The sequence below is a fragment of the Camelina sativa genome, chromosome 11 (assembly GCF_000633955.1).
Source record: "Camelina sativa cultivar DH55 chromosome 11, Cs, whole genome shotgun sequence".
Lineage (NCBI taxonomy): Eukaryota > Viridiplantae > Streptophyta > Magnoliopsida > Brassicales > Brassicaceae > Camelina > Camelina sativa.
The window spans coordinates 45,950,531-45,973,915 of record NC_025695.1 but is presented as its reverse complement, the minus strand read 5'-3'; the positions used below and the strand labels follow the sequence as shown (position 1 = coordinate 45,973,915).

The 23,385-nt window shown below is 36.1% G+C and overlaps 4 protein-coding genes across 4 annotated transcripts; 2 read left to right on the top strand and 2 right to left on the bottom strand.

Annotated features, from left to right (window-relative positions):
- Positions 372 to 2,716, bottom strand: LOC104726664. The gene is made up of 4 exons (XM_010445576.1): positions 2,340 to 2,716; positions 1,962 to 2,099; positions 1,593 to 1,664; positions 372 to 1,127 (listed from the first exon to the last, which is right to left on the bottom strand). Exons 1-4 carry the CDS (start codon positions 2,508 to 2,510, stop codon positions 456 to 458), a joined length of 1,053 nt encoding a protein of 350 aa, XP_010443878.1. The 5' UTR covers positions 2,511 to 2,716; the 3' UTR covers positions 372 to 455.
- LOC104726663 (ABC transporter G family member 28) lies at positions 7,934 to 12,713 on the top strand. The gene is made up of 14 exons (XM_010445575.2): positions 7,934 to 8,232; positions 8,317 to 8,393; positions 8,485 to 8,760; positions 8,846 to 8,909; positions 8,991 to 9,137; positions 9,223 to 9,257; positions 9,361 to 9,434; positions 9,528 to 10,429; positions 10,512 to 10,808; positions 10,891 to 11,391; positions 11,471 to 11,619; positions 11,704 to 11,993; positions 12,110 to 12,243; positions 12,338 to 12,713. The coding sequence occupies exons 1-14, from the start codon at positions 8,009 to 8,011 to the stop codon at positions 12,492 to 12,494; spliced, it is 3,327 nt and encodes a 1,108-aa protein (XP_010443877.1). The 5' UTR covers positions 7,934 to 8,008; the 3' UTR covers positions 12,495 to 12,713.
- On the bottom strand, positions 12,819 to 15,679 carry LOC104726662 (ATPase ASNA1 homolog 2-like). The gene is made up of 11 exons (XM_010445574.2): positions 15,419 to 15,679; positions 14,736 to 14,947; positions 14,581 to 14,643; positions 14,391 to 14,492; positions 14,218 to 14,292; positions 14,063 to 14,131; positions 13,907 to 13,972; positions 13,733 to 13,810; positions 13,547 to 13,645; positions 13,240 to 13,374; positions 12,819 to 13,108 (listed from the first exon to the last, which is right to left on the bottom strand). The coding sequence occupies exons 1-11, from the start codon at positions 15,546 to 15,548 to the stop codon at positions 12,971 to 12,973; spliced, it is 1,167 nt and encodes a 388-aa protein (XP_010443876.1). The 5' UTR covers positions 15,549 to 15,679; the 3' UTR covers positions 12,819 to 12,970.
- On the top strand, positions 16,163 to 20,345 carry LOC104726661. The gene is made up of 10 exons (XM_010445573.2): positions 16,163 to 16,472; positions 17,030 to 17,083; positions 17,295 to 17,420; positions 17,769 to 18,314; positions 18,401 to 18,861; positions 18,960 to 19,059; positions 19,153 to 19,215; positions 19,295 to 19,384; positions 19,479 to 19,583; positions 19,835 to 20,345. Exons 1-10 carry the CDS (start codon positions 16,257 to 16,259, stop codon positions 20,186 to 20,188), a joined length of 2,115 nt encoding a protein of 704 aa, XP_010443875.1. The 5' UTR covers positions 16,163 to 16,256; the 3' UTR covers positions 20,189 to 20,345.

Here is a 23,385-nt window from a genome sequence, read left to right as displayed (position 1 = left end):
AAAAAAAAAAAAAAAAAAAAAAGAAAAGAAGAAGAAACGATGAGCGCTTGCTTCTTTGATGCCCCTCCTCAAGACTTCCACCAAGACGACTTTGGTTTTTCATTTTTCAACCAAGTGATGGGGATAGATGATGCCAGGCTCTACATCATTCGTTATGAGATGGTATCGTAGTTAAGTGATATATGTAAGGGTATTCTAATGCTTTTTCTTCTTGTTCAATCAATTGTGCTCTCGGGGATGCGTAGGTCTGAGCAGACAGAATTCAAGGAGAAACGTTCCCTTTGACATCTAAAGTCGTAAAATTAGTAGTTCCTTTTGACTATTTCCCCTTATCTTTGTACAATTGAACTGTCCATTTATTAAGAAGGAAAAAAAAAAAGAATTGCTAAAATCATAACATGAATCAATTACAAGAAGAATAAAGAAAACACCTAAAACATAGACATTGTTCATCCTCATCGCATCAATTCTATGAATACAAAGCCATTCCACAAGCTATGCAACAGCATTGACGGTAACAAGTTCCTTGATCGTGCGAATATCAAACCCAAAACCACTCCAAGGAACACCAATGGCAACATCCTCTGCACATTGAAATGCGCCAGAGCAAACGCAACTGAACTCACAAGAATCGCACACCAAACTGGCATGTACCTAGTCAGAGACGGTAACAAAAACCCTCTGAACACTATCTCTTCCCAAACCGGTGCACAAATCGATACCACAACCGCATACAGTGCCATTGCCACAGGGTCTCTAGCCATTATCGACTGCTCGACACTTGACAGTGAGACCGGACTTGAGGTCGGTGGGAGTGGCAAAAGGTTGAGGTTTAATTGGGATAGACGGTTTACGAAAGGGAACATGAAACAGCCTATGATAACATCTAGTTGCCAGTTTCCTTTGAGGCTAAAGCGGAACCAATCACTTGCAAGAGGACGAAACATGGAGAGACAACGGTGGAGGATAGCAATCCCGGCAAGGCCTTCTGTTACATCAGTTACCAGACTGAACAAAGCTTGGCCTCTAAATGTTAGGGATTCTTTGTGGAAACCTGATATATGAGCCATGAATGGGATCATCCATGAACCAATGAACCAGAAAGCAGCTACCCACAGAAGCATTACCTGCAAAAAAAATTATGTTAGGGTCACAACTTATAACTGCAGAATTAACCAAGGAAATAATCTGGACGCAACAGGTGAAATTGAAAGCTTTGGCCTTTGGCATATAACTCATTTCTCATAATTTGTATTGCATCTTCTTTATGAACCAAGGCATCTATAATACTAATATATTGCTTGAAGTAATCTCGTTTCAACAACCTATATCTAATCAATACAGGCTAAAGAGGTAAGACGTGTAGTCCATAGTTTATATAGATCAAGCATATTTGCCCACATTTAAATGTCTCTACTTTCAAAAACTAATGTCTTACACAGACTCAATAATAGGTAATAATACTCCACTCATTCATATAATAAACTCGGATCAGATAATCGAGTAACATTCTAGATAGCTTCCACTACTGTTCTTGTGTAAATCTAGTATGGCAATACAAAAGAGGTTGAGTAACATTAAGAAGTAGGTACCTGCACAATGGTCTCACCAGTCCAAGGTACTTTCCAACGAGTCCCAATGGCCTTCAAAACTGCATCTGCAGCCTGAAATCCAACAAAACAAAGGTGCTTTTGTCGGAGTTTCCTTATTTGCAATTTCCCATTACATAAGAGTAAAAAGAGAGCCTCAAATTCATTTCATGACAAAACTAGTAAACCAAAAACCAGTAGATGATGGATAATACATAACAGTTTATTCCAAAAGATGAGATTTCTGCTGTAGTCTCTACAGTCTAGACCCTAATATCAAAATTGATTTGTCATACTAAAACAGAGACTAAAGAAAAGGTGGTTCTTCTTCAAAAAATACAAGTATCCAGTGACTTCAAGAGATCCATTTACCTTTTGAAGAGTTGCCTTCAAATCTGTTTTATCTGTACATGGAGAATCTTGATCTGACTTAACTATTTCCTCAGGCACGAATTGCTCCGGATTCTCAGGAGCAGAATCCTCATTTCTAAAGCAAAAAATCTTCCATTTCTGCAGCAAAGTAGCACCAAAAGCTCAACACAAATAAAGTCTTCTTACTATAAAGCAGCTATTCTCATTTACCAATTGGACATATCTATCTTAAAACACCTAATCACAATATACCCCCCACCCAAAAAAAAAAAACCCCAATTCCACAATTTCATAAACAACCCTTTCTGTACTAATTGTCAATTCAAAGTTTCAAACTTGATTGGAGAAACAGAGAAAAGAAACAAGAAGAAGACGTACGTGTTTTGCGGACTTATTAGAAGGTGAAGAAGCAGCAGTTAAAGGGGAAATCTGGGTAAGAGCAGGAGAGAAGACAGTTCGACAAGGAACTCTAAACTTTGAACGCGAAATAGATAGCGCTGGGCGATGGCAAAGGAGGAGAGACGAAGAAGAGCAAGGAGAGGTCAACATGGGAATCTCCTCAGGGTTCCGTGGAATGAGAGATGAGAAAACCCGCAGAATATGCACCAACACTGAGGAACCCTAATGAGAGATTCTTCTTCTTCTCAGTTTCATCAGAGAAATTGAACAAACAAAAAAACCCTAATAATCTGAAAACTGGATTTGGGGGTTTCGTGACCAGAGAGACAGAGTGACCAAGTTGTTGAATTTTCAACGACAATAATTAACAATCCTTCTAAACCGAACTAAACCGATGATTAAACCGGAATAGATCAATTATGCAATTTTTCTACAAAAACGCAATTTTGACCAAAACACTATAAAGTAAGACTAAAACGGGAGACAGACCATAAGAAAAAGTCTAGACTGGTATGCGACTTTGGTTTGCTTGCAAGTCGTCCTCATCGATGTCTACGGAACATACACAGCCACAGCAAAGGGCAATGAACCCAATGGAAGAGGGTAATCCGACACAGAGAGCGAGTTTAGGAGAGATACAATAGAGGAGTAAGACGAGTACAGCAATCCCAAAGCCATGACTCAAACATTCAGCAAAGAAGAAACCGACTTCTACATCTTCTGGGGTTGCCCCCGGCCCCAAAAAAGCGCTACAGACGTATACGAATGCCATAAAACTTCCCCACCTAATTTTGGCGTCGTTCATGGGGATCTTGTTTAGCCTTATGTACATGAACGCTGCAATAACGGCCGACACGATGAGTATGTGCATGATGATGACGTAAAGTATCCGCTTCATGGACCTGCCATACCACAAAATAAAAAAAAAAAAAAAGAGAAGGAAAACATATGCAATCATCAAGCCATTAGTTGGAAATAAATTAGCCATACAAACACAAGAAAGAATAAAAATTCACCGATCCACTCACCATATACTTTTAGGTTTAGCCATCGTTTTGCTCTCCACCATAATGACGAGTATTGTAAAAGCTTTATTAAGCTCACAATTTGTTAGCCAGTCCTTGTATTATATTATATATATTATTTACGTTCAACCTCTTATTCCAACTCGATCGAAGTAGGATTTCAAATATGTTTCTGTTTTAATTTTATTGAGGGATATATGTAAGTCTCTTAGGATAAGGATTTTTAGTTATATGTTGACAAGTTTGGGATCTTGCTTCTAGGAGTTCGTATATATGTATCTAGTACAATTCTCTCTCTCTTTGTATTAAATACTCTTTGCATTGTGAATGAATAAATCAAGTTATTTCGACACCTATAATTTGACATAGTACGAGAGTTTATAGGCAAAAAATTAAAATTAAACATTATCAGCATAGGACGTAACCAGTAGTTTTTATAGTCTAGACCCTAATATCAAAATTAATTTGTCATACTAAAACAGAGACTAAAGAAAAAGTAGTTCTTCTTCAAATATTCAAGTATCCAGTGATAGTTGGGATAACCTTCTACCTTTTGAAGAGTTGCCTTCAAATCTGTTTTATCTCTACATGGAGAATCTTGATCTCACTTAACTATTTCCTCAGGCACGAATTGCTCCGGATTCTCAGGAGCAGAATCCTCATTTCTAAAGCAAAAAAACTTCCATTTCTGCAGCAAAATAGCACCAAAAAGTTTCAAGACATTGAAGATAAAACTTTTCATCTCCATCTACACAAATATAGACTTCTCACTACAAAGCTCTTCTCATTTACCAATTGGACATAGCTAACTAAAACAGCTAATCACAATACTACTAAATCTCAAAAGAAAACCCAATTCCACAATTTCATAAACAACCCTTTTTGTACTACTACTAGTTGTCAATTCAAAGTTTCAAACTTGATTTGGAGAAACACAGAAAAGAAACAAGAAGACGTACGTGCTTTGCAGACTTATTAGAAGGTGAAGAAGCAGCAGTTAAAGGGGAAATCTGGTAATAGCAGGAGAGAAGACAGTTTGACTAGGAACCCTAAACTTTGAACGCGAGATAGATAGCGCTGGACGATGGCAAAGGAGGAGAGACGAAGAAGAGCAAGGAGAGGTCAACATGGGAATCTCCTCCGTGTTCCGTGGAATGAGAGATTAGAAAACCCACAGAATTTGCCAACATTGAGGAACCCTAATGTGAGATTCTTCTTCTTCTCAGTTTCATCAGAGAAATCTAAAGAAATTAAAAACCCTAATTATCTGAAGATTGGATTTGGGGGTTTCGTGACCAGAGAGAAAGAGAGACAGAGTGACCAAAAAAGTTGTTGAATTTTCAAGGGTTTCTATGCAAAATAGTACATTTTAAAAACTTAATTGGATTTTTAGTACATTTACTATTTATAATTAGATAATTAGGTAGGTTTTACTATTTGTGTAATAGGGTTGTGAGATAGATGAGAAAGTAGGGTAGAGTATATTATTGTGAAATTACAAAAAGGTAGTTAGATCCGTACAACTCATTTAGTGTACGGAAATACAAAAAGAGTGTACGAAAATACAAAAATAGAAATATTTTAATTATTTCATATTTAATGTACTTTATATCAGCTGTACGGATGAAAATGTGTATATTAATATACAATGTATACTAAATTAGCTGTACACCTCAAATATATGTATTATTATTTAGATGTACACTTAATAAATTGTATGGATTACATCTGTATATTTAATGAGTATACGGATAAAAATTTATGAAATTTATTTTACATAATAAAAACAAATTATCAAACAAAATGGATATCAAATAATAGATGCAAAAATATAGAATTTTATATACCTAAATTTTTTTAGAAAATAAATTTATTTTGATTAGTATTTTAATTATTAAATTATTAAAATTATTAATAAAATAATAAAAATATTTAATTTTAATGGCATACTTGTAAATAAAAGAATTTTTTGAGGGTTAGACAGTAATGTAAATAGTAGTGAATAGTGAAATGTGATTATTTTGCAAATTATAAATAGTGAACGTACTAAATTGCCAATTATATTTAAAAATGTACTAATTTTCCAAATATGTCAATTTTCAACAACAATTAACAATCCTTCTAAACCGAACTAAACCGATAATTTAACTGGAATAGATCAATTATGCAACTTTTTTGTCTACAATTTTGACCAAAACAAAATAAAATAAGACCAAAACGGGAGATCATAAAAGAAGTCTAGACTGGTATGCGACTTTGGTTTGCTTGCAAGTCGTCGTCGGCCAAGTGGCCCAAGTCTAGGGAACATAGACAGCCACAGCAAAGGGCAATGAACCCAATGGAAGAGGGTAATCCAACACAGAGAGCGAGTTTGGGAGAGATAGAATAGAGGAGTAAGACGATGATAGCAATCCCAAAGCAATGACTCACGCATTCAACAAAGAAGAAACCGAATTCTCCATCTTCTGGGGGTGCCCCCGGCCCGAGAAAAGCGCTATAGACGTATAAGAATGCCATATAACTTCCCCACCCAATTTTGGTGTCGTTCATGGGGATCTTGTTTAGCCTTATGTACATGAACGCTGCAATACCGGCCGACAAGATGAGTATGTGCATGATGATGACGTAAAGTATTCGCTTCATGGACCTGCCATACCACAAAAACAAAAACAAAAGAGAAGGAAAACGTATGCAATCAAGCCATTATGTTGGAAATAAAATAGCCATACAAACACAAGAAAGAATAAAAATTCACCAATCCACTCACCATATACTTTTAGGTTTAGCCATCGTTTTACTCTCCACCATAATGACGAGTATTGTAATTTGTAAAAGCTTTATTAACCACACAATTTGCAAGCCAGCTATATATATTATTTACGTTCAACATCTTATTCCAACTCGATCGAAGTAGGATTTCAAATATGTTTCTCTTTTAATTTTATTGAGGGATATATGTAAATCTCTTAGGATAAGGATTTAATTAAGTTTTTTTTTTTTTTCCAAGATAAGGATTTAAGTTATATATTGACAAGTTTGGGATCTTGAATCTAGGAGTTCGTATGTATCTAGTACAATTCTCTCTCTTTGTCTAAATACTCTTTGCATTGTGAATGAATAAATCAAGTTATTTCGACACCTATAATTTGACATAGTATGAGAGTTTATAGGCAAAAATTAAGACATAGAATCAATCATGACAGGGGAACCAGCTCCTTGCGCTGAATTGGAACCAACTTCTTCATGATCAAATAGTGCCACCATTCTTATCTCCTTAATCTTTCATCAAAATTTAATCTGTCAAGAAGATAGAAGCTTGGATAATCCCGCGGCTAATCGTCTCTATAACCAATTCGTCTTCGACAAAATATCGAACCTCACCGAAGTTTTTGAGGATGATATTAAACGAGAACTCGGTTTCTGCATTACCAATGTGTTAGTTTCTAAAAATGTAGCAATTGTCATTACCAATGTGTTAGTTTCTAATGAAATAATGTTGTTTCTGTTGTAGAAAAGAAGATTATAACGAAGCTTTTAATTTCTCTAAAAAGCCAGATTTCTTAAATGCATGTGGTAAATCCACAAAAAGGTATATATATATTTATGCATCCCCTAGCTAGTTTCATTGATAAAATATATACAGTAAGAATTAAAGTAAGATTTGTACGTTTTGTTGATGTTTTTAAAATAGGTGACATGATGCAGAAGTGGGGATATACTTCAAACGGATTATTAGGAGGTCCAAAGAGAGCTACTAATTACTTGAAACCGAACAAGAACTGCAAGCCTACTAATTACTCCCCCAACTAATCTGGTCGTCGTTCAAGGGGATCTTGTTTAGCCTTATGTACACGACCGCTGCAAGAGCGGCCAACACGATGAGTATGTGCATGATGATGACGTAAAGTATTTGCTTCCTGGACCTGCCATACCACAAAAAATAAAAATAAATATAAAATAAGATAACATATGCAATCACGCCACTAATAATTTGTTGGAAATCGAATAGCCATATAGGAATTAGGAACCACAAAGAAAGATAAAGAACAATCACTGATCCACTCACCATGTACATTTAGGTTTAGCCATNTTTTTTTTTTTTTTTTTTGATCACACACTTCGTTTAAGTCTCAATCCTTGTAATATATATAGGGTACAGCACGTTCAACATCCTATTGCAACTCGAAATAGGATTTTATATAGCATATATGTTACGTTATATTTATTTTTATTATATATAAAAAATAAAAATAAAACCTACAGAGGTCATAGTAGAAACTTCATCAAAAGATATAGCCTCGACTTTAACTGCCTAGTATATATGATTCCTTGGTGAAAAATCTATTACCATGACACGAGTTAGAAGAGAAAGTCAAACGGTCAAATTAAAATCTCTGTCTCCTGTCTCTTTCCTCCTCATATATCGCCATGTCTTCCTCTCATCCATTTCTTGACTCCCAAGAAACACTACAATCTCTCTCCCCCAAAAAGAAAGAACAAAAAAAACAAACCCTAATTCTCTCTCTCTCTCTTGCAAGAACAAATCATTTGTCTAATGTCTCCTTGATCCATCACGGTCTCCAGAATAAGTCTCTACAACATTGTTCTCGGAATATTTCAGGGATGGGAAGGAGAGATTCATGTTTTCAAGAAACAACATATGTGTCCTTCTTCGTTCTTCTTTCCTTAATCTTTCATCAAAATGTAATATGTCAAGACGAGAGAAGCTTGGATAATCCCGCTGCTAATCGTCTCTATAATCAATTCGTCTTCGACAAAGTATCCAATCTCACCGAAGTTTTTGAGGATGATATTAAACGAGAACTCGGTTTCTGCATTACCAATGTGTTAGTTTCTAAAAATGTCGCAATTGTCATTACCAATGTGTTAGTTTCTAATGAAATAATGTTTCTTTTTCTTTTGTGTTGTAGAAAAGAAGATTATAACGAAGCTTTTAATTTCTCTAAAAAGCCAGATTTCTTAAATGCCTGTGGTAAATCCACAAAAGGTATAGATATTTATGCATCCCCTGTTTCATTGATATATATATATAAAGTAAAATTGTTACATTTTGTTGATGTTGTTTGGTTTGAGAATAGGTGACATGATGCAGAGGATATGTACGGCTGCAGAAGTGAGGATATACTTCAATGGATTATTAGGAGGTCCAAAGAGAGCTACGAATTACTTGAAACCGAACAAGAACTGCAATCTATCTTCATGGATGTCTGGATGTGAACCTGGATGGGCTTGTCGTACTGCTAAAGATGTGAAAGTTGACCTTAAAGACGATAAGAATGTTCCCGTAAGAACTCAGCAATGTGCGCCTTGCTGCGCAGGTTTCTTTTGCCCTCGTGGCATCACCTGCATGATCCGTAAGTCATAAAACAATTCAAAACGATTGAACAGAATTCACTTTTTGATCCATTTCTAAAGTTGTTGCCTCACAATGATATGAAGCTTGTCCTTTGGGAGCTTATTGTCCAGAGGCTGAGCTGAACAAAACAACAGGATTATGCGACCCGTAAGTCTTGCTTTCTGATCAGTTTTCAAAGTTTGTCTTGAACATATGGTAAGATTAGCTGCAGGATTATTGTTTTTGCAGATATCATTACCAGCTTCCTTCTGGACAGCCAAATCATACTTGTGGTGGAGCTGATATTTGGGCTGATATTGGTAGTAGCAGTGAGGTTTTCTGTTCAGCCGGATCGTTTTGTCCTTCCACTATCGACAAGCTTCCTTGTAGCAAAGGGTAACTAACTAAGAATGATTTTCATAACTTTCGTTGAAGATTCATCTTTCTCTAATCAGCTAAACTCATCTTTTGTTTGCTCCAGACATTATTGCAGGACAGGTTCTACTGCAGAACTAAGTGAGTGATCTCTTTTGTCCAAACAACAATCAAGAACTAACATTCAAACTATCGGAGATAGAGAAAGAGAACTTAAAGTTTCTTTTCTCTGATGAATTTGCAGATTGTTTTAAGCTGGCAACATGCAATCCAAGATCAACAAATCAAAATATCACAGCATATGGAATCATGCTTTTTGTGAGTCATTGATCTCTCTCCTTAAACTATTTGCTTCACGTATCTGTTGGTTTAGTTTCCAGTTATTTGAGTCTTTGGCTTGTTTCTATGTAGGCTGGGTTAGGTTTCTTGCTCATAATCTTATACAACTGTTCTGATCAAGTGCTTGCGACGAGAGAAAGAAGGCAGGCTAAATCCAGGGAAAAAGCAGTACAAAGTGTGCGTGATTCACAGTCACGGGAGAAATGGAAATCTGCCAAAGATATTGCAAAGAAGCATGCGACCGAGCTGCAGCAATCGTTTTCCCGAACATTTTCGAGGAGAAAATCTATGAAACAACCAGATTTGATGAGAGGTTTAAGCCAAGCAAAACCTGGATCAGATGCTGCCTTACCACCAATGTCAGGAAGTAGCTCAGACACGAAAAAGGGAAAGAAAAAGGATAAGAACAAACTAACTGAGATGTTACATGACATTGAACAAAACCCTGAAGATCCTGGAGGGTTTAATCTTGAGATTGGTGATAAAAACATCAAAAAACATGCTCCAAAAGGCAAGGCCTTGCATACTCAGAGCCAGATGTTCAGGTACGCTTATGGCCAGATTGAAAAGGAAAAAGCAATGCAGGAGCAGAACAAGAACTTGACTTTCTCTGGAGTCATCTCCATGGCTAATGATATCGACATACGAAAGAGACCTACGATTGAAGTTGCTTTTAAAGACCTTACGATTACTCTAAAAGGGAAAAACAAACATCTCATGAGATGTGTGACTGGTAAACTATCACCTGGACGTGTTTCTGCTGTGATGGGTCCTTCTGGTGCCGGGAAAACCACTTTCCTAACAGCTTTGACAGGCAAAGCACCAGGATGCACCATGAGTGGAATGATTCTCGTAAACGGCAAGGTTGAATCAATTCAATCCTACAAGAAAATCATAGGTTTTGTGCCTCAGGATGACATTGTCCATGGAAACTTAACAGTGGAGGAGAATCTCTGGTTCAGTGCAAGATGCAGGTATGTCAAATTTTGCTTAATGAAATTTAAGTTTTCAAAATCTTATTCAACTGTATGCATAAACCGGTTACTACATACACAGGCTGCCTGCAGATCTCCCAAAGCCGGAAAAGGTTTTAGTTGTAGAAAGAGTCATTGAGTCACTTGGTCTGCAACATGTTCGAGACTCTCTTGTTGGGACTGTGGAAAAGAGAGGAATCTCTGGAGGTCAGAGAAAAAGAGTCAATGTGGGTCTTGAAATGGTGATGGAACCATCACTTTTGATATTAGACGAACCAACTTCAGGCCTTGACAGCTCATCTTCTCAGTTACTTCTCAGAGCTTTACGCCGTGAAGCTCTTGAAGGAGTAAACATCTGTATGGTTGTCCACCAGCCCAGGTTCAACATATATACTCTCCCGTTAGCTAATACTAAACAGATGATTAGATCTTTATTCTCATTTGTTCCTGTCTCTCTGCAGTTATACTCTGTTTCGGATGTTTGATGATCTAATACTTCTGGCAAAAGGTGGACTGATATGTTACCAAGGATCAGTGAAAAATGTTGAAGAATACTTCTCGAGCCTCGGGATTGTTGTCCCGGAGCGTGTGAATCCTCCTGATTACTACATTGATATATTAGAAGGCATATTAAAGCCAAGTACAAGCTCAGGGGTTACCTATAAACAGCTTCCAGTTAGATGGATGCTTCATAATGGGTATCAAGTTCCTATGGACATGCTTAAAAGCATTGAAGGGATGGCTTCATCAGCTTCCGCTGAAAACTCTGCTCACGGAGGAAGCGCTCATGGGAGCGTCGTAGGAGATGATGGAACATCTTTCGCTGGAGAGTTCTGGCAAGATGTCAAGGCAAATGTTGAAATCAAGAAAGATACCTTGCAGAATAACTTCAGTAGTTCAGGTGATTTATCCGCAAGAGAAGTTCCTGGTGTGTATCAGCAATACAGATACTTCTTAGGAAGGTAGATCCCTTCAAATACTAGCTATATCAATCACTTCACAGAGAATCCACTTCTTATACTCAATGTGTTTTCTTTGCAGGTTAGGTAAACAAAGACTGCGAGAAGCAAGGACACTAGCTGTAGATTATCTCATACTTTTACTTGCTGGTATCTGCTTAGGAACACTTGCTAAAGTGAGTGATGAAACGTTTGGTGCCATGGGATATACATATACAGTCATTGCTGTTTGTAAGTAGAAACCTTTCAAGCTTCTCTGACGACAAAATTGCATCTATCTTCAATAACCTTTGTACAAACTTTCTGGTTTTTCAGCTCTATTGTGTAAGATTACTGCATTAAGATCTTTCTCTCTGGATAAACTACATTATTGGAGAGAAAGCCGAGCCGGAATGAGCAGCCTGGCTTACTTCCTAGCAAAAGACACAGTTGATCACTTCAACACCATAGTTAAACCGCTTGTTTATCTATCCATGTTCTACTTCTTCAACAATCCAAGATCAACAGTTACAGACAATTATGTTGTCCTAATCTGTCTTGTATACTGTGTGACTGGCATAGCTTATGCCCTGGCCATACTTTTCGAACCTGGTCCAGCTCAACTAGTAAGTGTCTAATCGATCATTGAGGAAAGTACTGATGATAAAATCAAAGACTTAAACTATAAAGCTCTGTTTCACTTCTTGACACAAAAACTACATCTTATTTTTTCTTTGTGCAGTGGTCAGTGTTACTTCCAGTGGTTCTGACTTTAATTGCCACCAGTACAAACGACAACAAAATCGTAGATTCAATCTCAGAGTTGTGCTACACGAGATGGGCTCTTGAAGCATTTGTGGTATCAAACGCTCAAAGGTAACAAACCTGATCTCTCCCTGTTACAAAACTCCATTGCAACCATCTCTGCACTCTTTAGACCATCTTGTTTACTCTCCCATATATTTTTCAGATATAAAGGAGTCTGGCTTATCACTCGGTGTGGGTCACTGATGGAGAATGGATACAACATCAAGCACTTCCCTCGTTGCCTCATCTTCCTGACATTAACCGGTATCTTGAGCCGCGGTGCAGCTTTCTTTTGTATGGTAACTTTCCAAAAGAAATAGCTTTTAAGTTTCCAAAACCTCTTCCTTCTGTACCTGCAAATCTCGGGAAACTCGAAAATACCAATTTTTTCCCTATACCTATACGCATCAAATACACTCACAAAGGTTTTACAAGGAAGAACACATCATTTGCAGAAGATAATAGCCCGTCACACTGTTCATAGGTAGTTCCATCATCAGAGTTTAAGATTCCTACCTGTAATTCTTCATGTTGTATATCTTTCATTTGCTTTAGATATAACATAGATTATCACCTGTCTCCTATCGATTCCATTTTATGCACCAAGTACAAATGTAGAAGTATATAGAAGAAACAATGAGAAAAGCTCCACGAACTTCCATTAATTTCCTGGCTTAAGGTTAATAATAATGTAAATTTGTTTTCCTCTCATCAGCTAGAACTTCATACCTTAAGGCAACAGAAGAATTTAACTTATTGCTACTCACTGCAAATGAAAGGTGAACATTAATTTTTCTTATCTCCAAACGTGATCACCCATGAACTTAAGTGCTGAAACCCCTCTTATCTCTGCGTTTAGCAATGGGGATTGGATCAATTTTAACCCAGAAAGTTCTGTATCGTTCTGAATAAGTCCAAGCACACGCGTTTGTTCCTGAAATATCAACAACCATATCACATTGTAGGGACAAGCAATGAATATGCCTATCAGAATTACTAATCTTATACTGTATTCAAGCCAAAAGTTTCAGTAGCTTTTGCTTGCATGGTGTTAGGTCGAGTTACCTTTCGTCTCATCGAGCAAAACTTGCACTCGGATTCAGATTGTGGTAGAAGCTGATTAACAATAAGCCTGTGGACTGGCACATTTTCTTTTCTTAAAGATGCATGTAACCTTGAAGACTCGTTTATTGCCATAACCTAAAAGGAAAGATAATAAACCAGTCATGAATAAAACTCAAGACCTCAAGAAGGTGACCCAACTTCTATTCAAAATAATACTTAGGCCGTCGAAAGATAACTTAAGAAGATCATTTTACAATCTAAGTCTTAAACTAAAGATCTTTATGAACAAGTAAAAGAATGGTGTTACCGTTGGGATGGTCACAATGACAAACTCGGTAGTGTTCACATCACGGAAAACATTTCGAACTTTCTCCATTCTCTCTTTCAATTGGTCTAACTCGTTAGACTGTTAAGACAATGATTGTTCAGAACTTGAGAAAAGGTGTAGGGGAAGTAACGGACTAACTGTTCACATGAAAAAACTTATACTTACGGGTTCTTGTTGTTGTATCTCTTTTTTGCCAAACATAGACTTAAAAGCTGAAGCTGCTGCAGTGACCTTCTTCTTGAGCTGAATAATCAAATAATCCATTTAGATAAAAATACGCTAAACATATCAATTGCGTAAGCAAACCACAACTGACGCTAAATTTCATCATTCTCAAACCTTTGTTATTTTGCTAATGGATGAATCATAGAAGTCTGGGAGTGAAAGAAGCCGCAGAGTATGTCCCTGCAAGAAAATTATTTGGAATTAATCAGAGTTAACAAACTGCAGCATACTCTAGGACTCAGTACAAAGTTAGGAAAAAAAATTACTAACCGTAGGAGCAGTATCAAAAACTATACGAGTGAACCTACTGTATTCTGGTGACTCCATAAATTGAAGGACCTGCAATGAAAATCTTAATATTCTTAGTAATTAACATTAAAATTGTCGTCTCATTTCAGGGGAACTCTGGGGCTGAACAAACGTGCCTTGGAAATAGCTGCTATTTCGTCAATACCAGGTGAGGCAGCATTGAGCATATCTTCAAGATTTAAGTCCCCTAACTACCAAAAATGAACAACACATCTGAGAGACATTGATGAAGTTTTTTCAGTCATAATGGAGGCTTAGAAAATCAAGTATAGAGAGAAGGGAAATGAACCTCGCCGGCAAACATTCCAAGCCCCATGCTATCCATCATATTTTTAACGCTTTTACCGCCCGACTGACTTTTAATCTCTTCCTTCATTGTCTCAGGTGTAATCTGTCACACATCAAAACATGAGAATAAAACTCAGCAACTTATGTCAGGTATCCAGGAATGTGCAAGAGACGCGTAGTTTCTTAATCACCTCAAGAGCTAGAAGTGTTGAATCAACACCTTGAACCGGTTTTAGAACTCCTCCTGACAAGTCCTGGATGCCAACACGAGATTGGCTGATGGTTGATAGCTGAAAACACACTTTCCAAGCGTAAACATTGAGAGACAAATGAGAGAAGCTGATACCTGGGAAAAAGAATCACTCAAGGAGTGAGCAGGGTCAGTTGAAACCACAATGGTTGGATGACCATGGCTAGCAAACTCAACCGCAAGAGAAGCAGCACAGCTCGTTTTCCCTACACCACCTTTACCACCCAGAAGATAATACTTTCTCTGATTCACAGATACCATCTCATCAAAATGGGAAGCTCCTTGAGCAAGAGTAGCTAATGATCTCTCTACACAAACAAGCGAGAAACCAAAATATCAAATGACAGAACTTTCTAGGTACTATCTTAATAACAGAATCCATTGCTTCCATTCCATGGATATAAATTTCAGCTCGGCAAGATACAGAGCAATATGAACAGAGCTTACTCTTCACTATGTCATCCAAACAGCAATATATTTACAGATTCAACAACATGATTCTCATAATCCACCAGCAACTAATCTTTTCACCAATAAAAAGCAAGTTCTCATCTTACAACCCCACAGAGGACACAAAAGCAAGTCTAACAAGTAAGAATCAAAGTTCGAAACTCAATTCAAAATTGGATCTGAAACTTTAGTCAACTCTGCGCAAAAACAAATTTAGATAAACAAAAGGGTGGAGGAAGAGACGGTGATGGAAAATATCACTAAGTTTGAGTTTTTCCCAGAGAAAGCAACAAGAGAGAGAGAGAGAGAGAAAGGAACAAAAGGGAAACCTCGAAAAAGTTTTCCGGAGATACTTCCACCGTGAATTTGACCATTGAGGGAATTGAAACCTGCGACCCGACGGAGAGTGATTGAGCTAGTAGCTCGAGAAACACGGCTAAGAAGAAGCGAAGCCGTCATTGACGAATTCAGAGAAGAGAGAAAAAGGAAAGAAAATTGCCGGAGAGTGGAACGAAATTGAAATCACAATGTTTCAGACGGCGCCGGCGACGGTGGAGGGGTTTGCGAAAGGGTTTTAGCCTTTCAGGAAATAAAACTGACTCATCATCTCATTGGTTGTTTCTTTTCTTCTTTTTTAGTAACAAAAATATTTTAAAATTTGAGTAATCAATTTTGTAAATTACATTTTCAGTTTTCAGTTTCAAATATGAAAAAAAATATGTGAAATTTTGTATAGTGTTTTTCAAAATTAAAAAAAAAAAATATATATATATATATATATGAATAGAATTTTCCTTGAAAATAGTAAATAAAAACGTAAATTAAATAAAGTACCATAACCTCATAATCCAACTTGTTATGTTCATGATGATTAGTGAGGTAAACTCATCATAATCCAAATTGTACTTTAAATGTTAAAAACCATATAATCCACCACCAACAACCTAATTATCTTTACGTTCCAACAAAGGTCCATAACAATAATATGGAAAAAAAAATGGTTTATATATAAAAAAAAGTTCCAGATATTACTTACTCGCCACTCTCTATCTAAATGACGGTTAAGAGCATCAGCTTTGAAAACTGCTTCTCGTCTTCCTTCACCAAACCCTCCTCTCTCACGGTCGCTCTCTTCTTCATCTTGAAGCCTAAGCCAATATATCTCAAATGTCTCATTCTTCTTCTTCTTCTTCTTCTATTAACCTCCTACATTACCATTACCTTCCTCCTGATTTCAACCACTATCTCCGGTTCTGTCTCACTGCTCCATCTTCGTCTCGCTGGTCCAATCCCGACGATTATTTCAGCTCCAGCTTAGCCATGCCCACCACAACTCTCCCAGCTGGCTCTAGCTCTCCCAGCTTCAATGTCCCTCATAGTGTTGTGAGTTTAACATTCTTTTGAATTTCGTTCTCATCATTCCTATGTTAAATTAAATTAATATTGAATTGTTAACTTACAACTTGAATTTATGAATATTAAATCTGGTGGTGAGCTCAAAGATATTGTGTTAGTTTTGGGTAATATGCACCTTGATTTTAAACCTCTTTTTCGTATATACATGTGCCACTCGCTTTGTTCTTATCATTCAAATGTAAATTAACTAATTGTTAGCACATGAAGCTCCTTGTATATGTATATCTGAATCTTAAAAATAAAAATAACCTAGTGTTAGGCCAATGTATTCGATCGATAATTAAGGTGACACCCCGACCTCGGATTAAAAGAGATATAAAACGTCGTAAACCTTTCTCATATATAAAATCAGTACGTGTGTTTGTCTTATGAAAATGAATTAGCATACTAGCATTCTTACACATTAATCTGAGTTCCGCTTAAATACGTTGTTGTATAAATTGTCCATTCTCTCATATTTGAAGAAGAATCTATGGTTTTGTTGCTTATTGATATTTTTTTTGGAAACTTTTTGATGTGAATAGAGGACGAAAAAGCTGAATAATAGCCAGCAAAAAAAGGAAGAAATAGAGAAAGAGGTATGGGCATCCACTAGAATTAGCTTACCTATCTCTGTTTGTTTCTAGGCAAACACCAAGGGATGTTGTTATAAATATATACGTGAATCAAAGTATTATAGGTGTACAATCAAGTTTGTGCCGTTCAATTTTATCTTTGGAATTGATTTCGTTTTAGAATTGCATTACATCATAAATTAGCTCTCATGCATATGGTACTAATAATTGTTAGGTGTGGATGTTACGAGAGATGCTGGATCAAGAAGAAAAGACACGTGAGATATTGGAACAAGTCCAAAAACATCAACTTCCTTCTTCGTCCTCTTCCATTACTCTTCCTGCTTCTCTCCCTCCTAAGGTACGTATTATAATTAGTAACACATTACGTGTAGTGTGTTTCCAAGTTTGGATAGAGTGAAAAAGCAGCAAAATACTTTTAAAATATGTGATGATAGTAACATCATACACATATTTTTGGTAACGTTGCTTTTAAACCAAGTCTCAGGTCAACCAAAATTTTACAATTATTAAAAACTAATTATATTGTAACCAAACAAAATTGTTAGATCCCCCTTACCGGACAATAGGCGTAAATAATTATAAACAACTAAACAAAGATACAGTTGTTGGGTGAAAAATAATTAAATAAGATATTTTATTAACTTGTAAAATAAATTTAAATAAGTTTAACCTTATTTTAATGTAGATGAAGGAACTAATAACGGAACTATCGATAGTAGAAGGTGAAATTTCAAGACTAGAAGTTCAAATAAGCCATCTTCAGATAAATCTCAAGCAAGAACAAGACGAAACTTTGAAACAAGCAACAACGAGTTCATCAAGACGAGCATGGCAAACTAGTGAGAGTTACAATGATGACAACATAACCCCTTATCAAGCTCCAATGTTACCAAAACTATACCCTAAGCTCCCACCTCCAAGCCCTATGGTGAACAAAGCCATGATGAAGAATGAAAACAACAACAACACCAAAACTACTACAAGTCATCATCAAGAGAATGTAACATTTGGTACGAAGACACTGCGTTTCATCAACAAAGCTATAAAAGGTGATTACCCGACCGAAAGCTTCCACAAGTCTAAGGAGAAAGTTGGAATCGTTGAGAAGGAAAATCATCGGTCAGTCCACCAACATGAGAATAAGCTGCAAGAGAGTAGAAATATGAAGAAGATTAGGATGATGAAATCGCCTTCGCCTCTACGTGAACCTAGATATTCCTCTCCTAATAAGGTCTGATTTTCATATATGTTTATTGACACATATGTTTGCTTCGTTCAATTCAATCTTGATTTATATATGCCTGTGATTTGTTTCAGCCTAATAAGGATCGTGTAGCACTTGATACATCATTAGACATGCCACCAAAATCTCTATCGAGCACAATCTTGATGGAAGACGGACAAAACATACAGAAGTGGCACCCAAACAAGCTCGCAGAGAACATTATGAAGTGTCTCAATTTCATCTACGTCCGCCTCCTTAGAACCACAAGAGTCATGGAGCTAGAGAAAACGGGACCTATCTCGAGATCAACTAATTTCTCATTGAGCTCAAGAAGCTTTAGGATCGACAATGCAACCTCAAGCTTGTCGAAATCCATGAATCTTGTGTCTTGCAAGGAATCAAGACAACAAGATCCTTATGGAATATTTGATATCGAAACATCCTTGGCTAGAGACATTGGTCCTTACAAGAATCTTGTTATCTTCACTTCAAGTTCTATGGATTCCAAGTGCATTTCAAGCTCTAGCTCCGTTTCTTTAATCCAAAAACTCAGGTAAGTTTTGCGATACGTAAAATCTGACAAAAACAAATTAACCATCAGATAAACCTTTGAATTAGTGAGCTATATATTGTGTTGTGGCCAAAATGCAGGGTATTGATGAACAATCTTGAGACAGTGGATCTAAGAGTGTTGAGCCAACAACAAAAGCTAGCGTTTTGGATCAACATGTTCAATGCTTGTGTTATGCATGTATATATACACTCTACTTCTTCAATATATTTTCATTGATTACAAACAATTTTATACTCAACGATCATGTTCATCGCTTCTGTGCATGACCAGGGATATCTACAACATGGAGTTCCAAAAACAGCTGAGAAATTGCAATCTCTCGTTTACAACAAGGTATGTTGTCCTTTTCTCTTATCAAAATAAATATTAATGTATTAACCCAAATATGATATAACAAAAGTATAAATTGTAGGCTACAATGAATGTTGGGGGCAAAAACATAAGTGCTCATACCATTGAGCATTGTATCCTTAGGAAATCTACAACTACTACCATGACTCAGGTATATACATACTTAACATTTTAATATATAATGCTCTTCATGTTGTTATCCTGGGATCAACTTCGTAAAGTCATAAATGCAAATATAACCGTAGGATCGACACGAAGAAATGATTATCCGTAAACTATATGGCGTGGAAGCATTAACGGATTCTAACATCACATTTGCACTCTCTTGCGGAACTCGATCTTCTCCTGCAGTAAGTTATATATTAATTCACTTTTAATTGGGCACTCAATCTATGATCACAATCCATTGAACAGTTTCTTTTTCTTATACGTATTATTGTTCATATCCAATATTCCAAGCCTTTTATAAAGATTGGTTTAGTATTAATTTACAATGCTAAGATTAGTAAGAATACATCATTTTTATTATAGATGATATGTCTAAATATTATATGGTTATAATATGTAGTAGTATGATCTCATCTAAAAATACAATTTGAAGGTGAGGATATACACTGGCGAAGGGGTGACAACGGAGCTAGAGAAATCGAAGCTGGAGTATCTGCAAGCCTCGGTGGTCGTTACAGCGACTAAACGGATAGGCTTGCCAGAGCTTCTTGTGAAACACGCCACCGATTTCGTGGTGCCGAGAGTCGATGGCGGTGGAAGTAGTGGAGAGATGGGGCAGTTAGGATCTCTGGTGAAATGGGTTTGCAACCAATTACCAACGTCTGGATCATTGAGAAAGTCAATGGTGGAATGTTTTAAGAATAATAATACTAAAGCATCTACGTCCTCTCCTGTCGTTGAGAAGATCCCTTATGACTTCGAGTTTCAGTATCTTTTAGCCATTTAGGGGTACTATATATATATACTATAGCTACTAATTTTTCATTCGTTTATTTGTGGAAATGTTGTGTTCTAAAAATAAAAAATCAAAATTTGTATTTGGTTTTATATGTGAATGTTAAACTGACAAGTAAATGTTTGATCATAATTAAGCATCTTACATATATCCTATGATCATCACGAGTAGTGTGATTGGTATATATCTTCCTTCTAAGGCATTGAATAATATTTTCGAATACCTTCATTAATTTTACATTCTACACTTTTTTGCCTTCTATTGATAGAAACTTGTTTAGTGTGTGTTTTCTTTTTTACTTACAAAACACATAGTTCATAAATAAAAACCATCTTGTTATTTCTCAATTTCCTTACATTTTGTTCTTTTCATAATTATCTAGATTAGGATTTAGGAACTATTAAGATGTCAATATGGATTAAACAGATGTTGTTCTCTTGTTATTCGTTCTCGTGATTTTTTTAATAATAATACTTTAAATTAAAAAGATGAACCACTCTATCCTTGACAATGAACTTCATGTGGCGTTATCCAAAGTAATATATTAGGTTGCTTTGTTGACCAAATGTTTAACTTTGACTTCAAATTATGTCTCTATGACCATTTTAATAAAAACCATGTTTATACACAGTGGCGGATCCAGAAAATTATTCTGCAATTAATAATTTATATAATTAATAACTTAAATTTTAAAGAATAATTAATATTAAATAAAAATAATTTTAAATACTTTAAATATATTTTAAAATATGAAATTCAAGAAAACATCAATTTTTTTCTTCTTTTTTCACACGACACCAATTTTTATTTTGTTTCTAAATATACTCTACTACATATATCATATAAAAACTACCAAAAAAACATATATCATATAAAATTATTAATTTAGTCAGTTATCTCACGTTATTTATCCGTAAAAGTATGATTTGAATTTACATTTCTAAAATATCACAAAAATTTAAATTCTATATAAAATTAAAAACAACAAAAATAATAAAATGTTTACTAAGTTACTTATTTTATTAATATTTTTAACTTAACGTAATCTTTACAGTATAAAATGATGATTTTTTTTTTAAAGTTAAAATGGAATTAAAAAGAGAAAATAAAAATAATTTGATAGACAATCAAATGGAATAAGAAAAATGCACCAATTAACAAAGAATTTTTTTAAAAAACATGTAAGAAAGAGAAAAACACTAAAAAGGAAGCAATGAAAAGAAAACAAAAAGGTAAAGAAAATCAAAGAAGGATGTTAAAATGTGGGGCATCGAATCAGTCTCTCCAAACTGAGCATGGAGCACCTTGTAACCAAATGAGCTATAGGATAACAATAACTAATAGTAACATAAATAAAATTTAAAACAGTGTGGGGCATATGCCCCACCCCATGACACTGTAGATCCGCCCGTGTTTATACACAATGACTCTTTTTTAAATAACATTTACGCTGAAATAATTTTACTAATCAAGGCATGTGAAATACTAATAATCTTTGTTTGATCGTCAACCGAACAAAGAGTGATTAATGGCAGCACGTATCTTGTGTTGATAAAGAAAACTCTAGCTGTAGTTAGGAAGGAAGCAAAAACAAAAAAGGGTATGGTTAAGTTCAAACAAAACGGCGGCGATTTAAGGTCAGAGATATCAATGGAAGATTCAGCGCAAACCAATAAGAAACTTTCAGCTTTGACATGTTTTTTTTTTTTTTTTTTACTCAATATCAACTCTTCATTATCCAAAAACATTACGTCCAAATCATAAGTACATAAATTTTCCTCCATAAAATTGGATTCAATACAATGATTCGATCAAGTAAAACCCTGAATCACTAGGCGGATCCAACACTACCTAATCCGAGAATCATTGCATTTTTTTACCACAACGAGATAAATAACACACCACCACTCAGTGTGAAATCATCTCTTAAACTACCTAATTAAACCCTATGACACGAAAACAACTACTAGCACAGAGGAGACCAAATCCTAAACTGAAGAACAAAGCAATTCCAAGCTAATAGAACCTCATGATCTGCAATAAGAACTTGTCCCAATAACATCAACACCCAGAGGCGCAATATCAGAAAAAAAACTTGGTTTCTCCAGCTTTCATTGTTCTGGTCCTAAGCCTAAAAAACGGACAATACATCCGACTGACCCGACCAAGATACGCGAAACAAAACCAGCATGAGCAGAGGCTTCTCCGAACTAACCCATCATAACTGGAATACTAATCAGCTAAAATAAGATAATGAAGCACCGATTAGCATAGCTTCACTTCTCAATGCATTTCCAGATTAGCCACATCGCATCAGCCAAGATGTCTTGCTTTTTAGTCGGACTGGGACCAGAAGGATGAGGGAGCTCTTGAGAACGCCAGCTTTGAGGATGTCCTCAAATTTCGGCCACCAACGCCCACGAAATCTCCCCAACCATCAGTAAAACTCGAAGACCCGATTCAACCATTTAACTCCGGTCAACTAGGACCTCCGACAGAGGTGATAGGAGAAATGCGACCTGAACCCAGATCTGACACCGTGAAGCTCTAAAGAAGGCCGCCCGGATCTGTTTCGAACCACCACCATTCTCCCGGAGAGGAAAAACGAGCCGAGATCTTTCACCGTAGCTTTCGCCGCCGCATCGTCACGACACAGCAGTGGAGCCCTCCTCAACACGACCAGAGAGGAAGAGATCGAGCCACCCAACTACTACAACTGGAAAATAAACTAAAAGAAAGAAAACACAGAGCCTTCTCACACCGTCGGCGAAGCCTTGAACGGCGGAGAGGCATGCGAAAACTCAGGCGGCGGCGGTTTGTAGAACTAAGGTTTCTTCGTGAGAGAGAGGACTAATAAAAACAATTCCCTCTCTTTCAGCTTTGACATGTTATCCAAATCCATTTAAAAAAGAAAAAAATAAAAAACTTAAACCGAAATATTAATTAACGTTTTTCGTTTGACATTTCACTTTCTCCATCGCTGTCTTTATTATCCCAAAATCAATAATTTATTAAATAATGAAGTATAAAACTGTTATTTGATTTGAACCTTTTTTCCTTTGGACCAACAACTATCTATATGAACAAAATCTATTATTAAGATTTAAGTAACTGGGGTGATATAAAAATAATTTAAAAGTATATATATATAGCTCACCCTCCATAATAACATAACTTTTGATCAAACC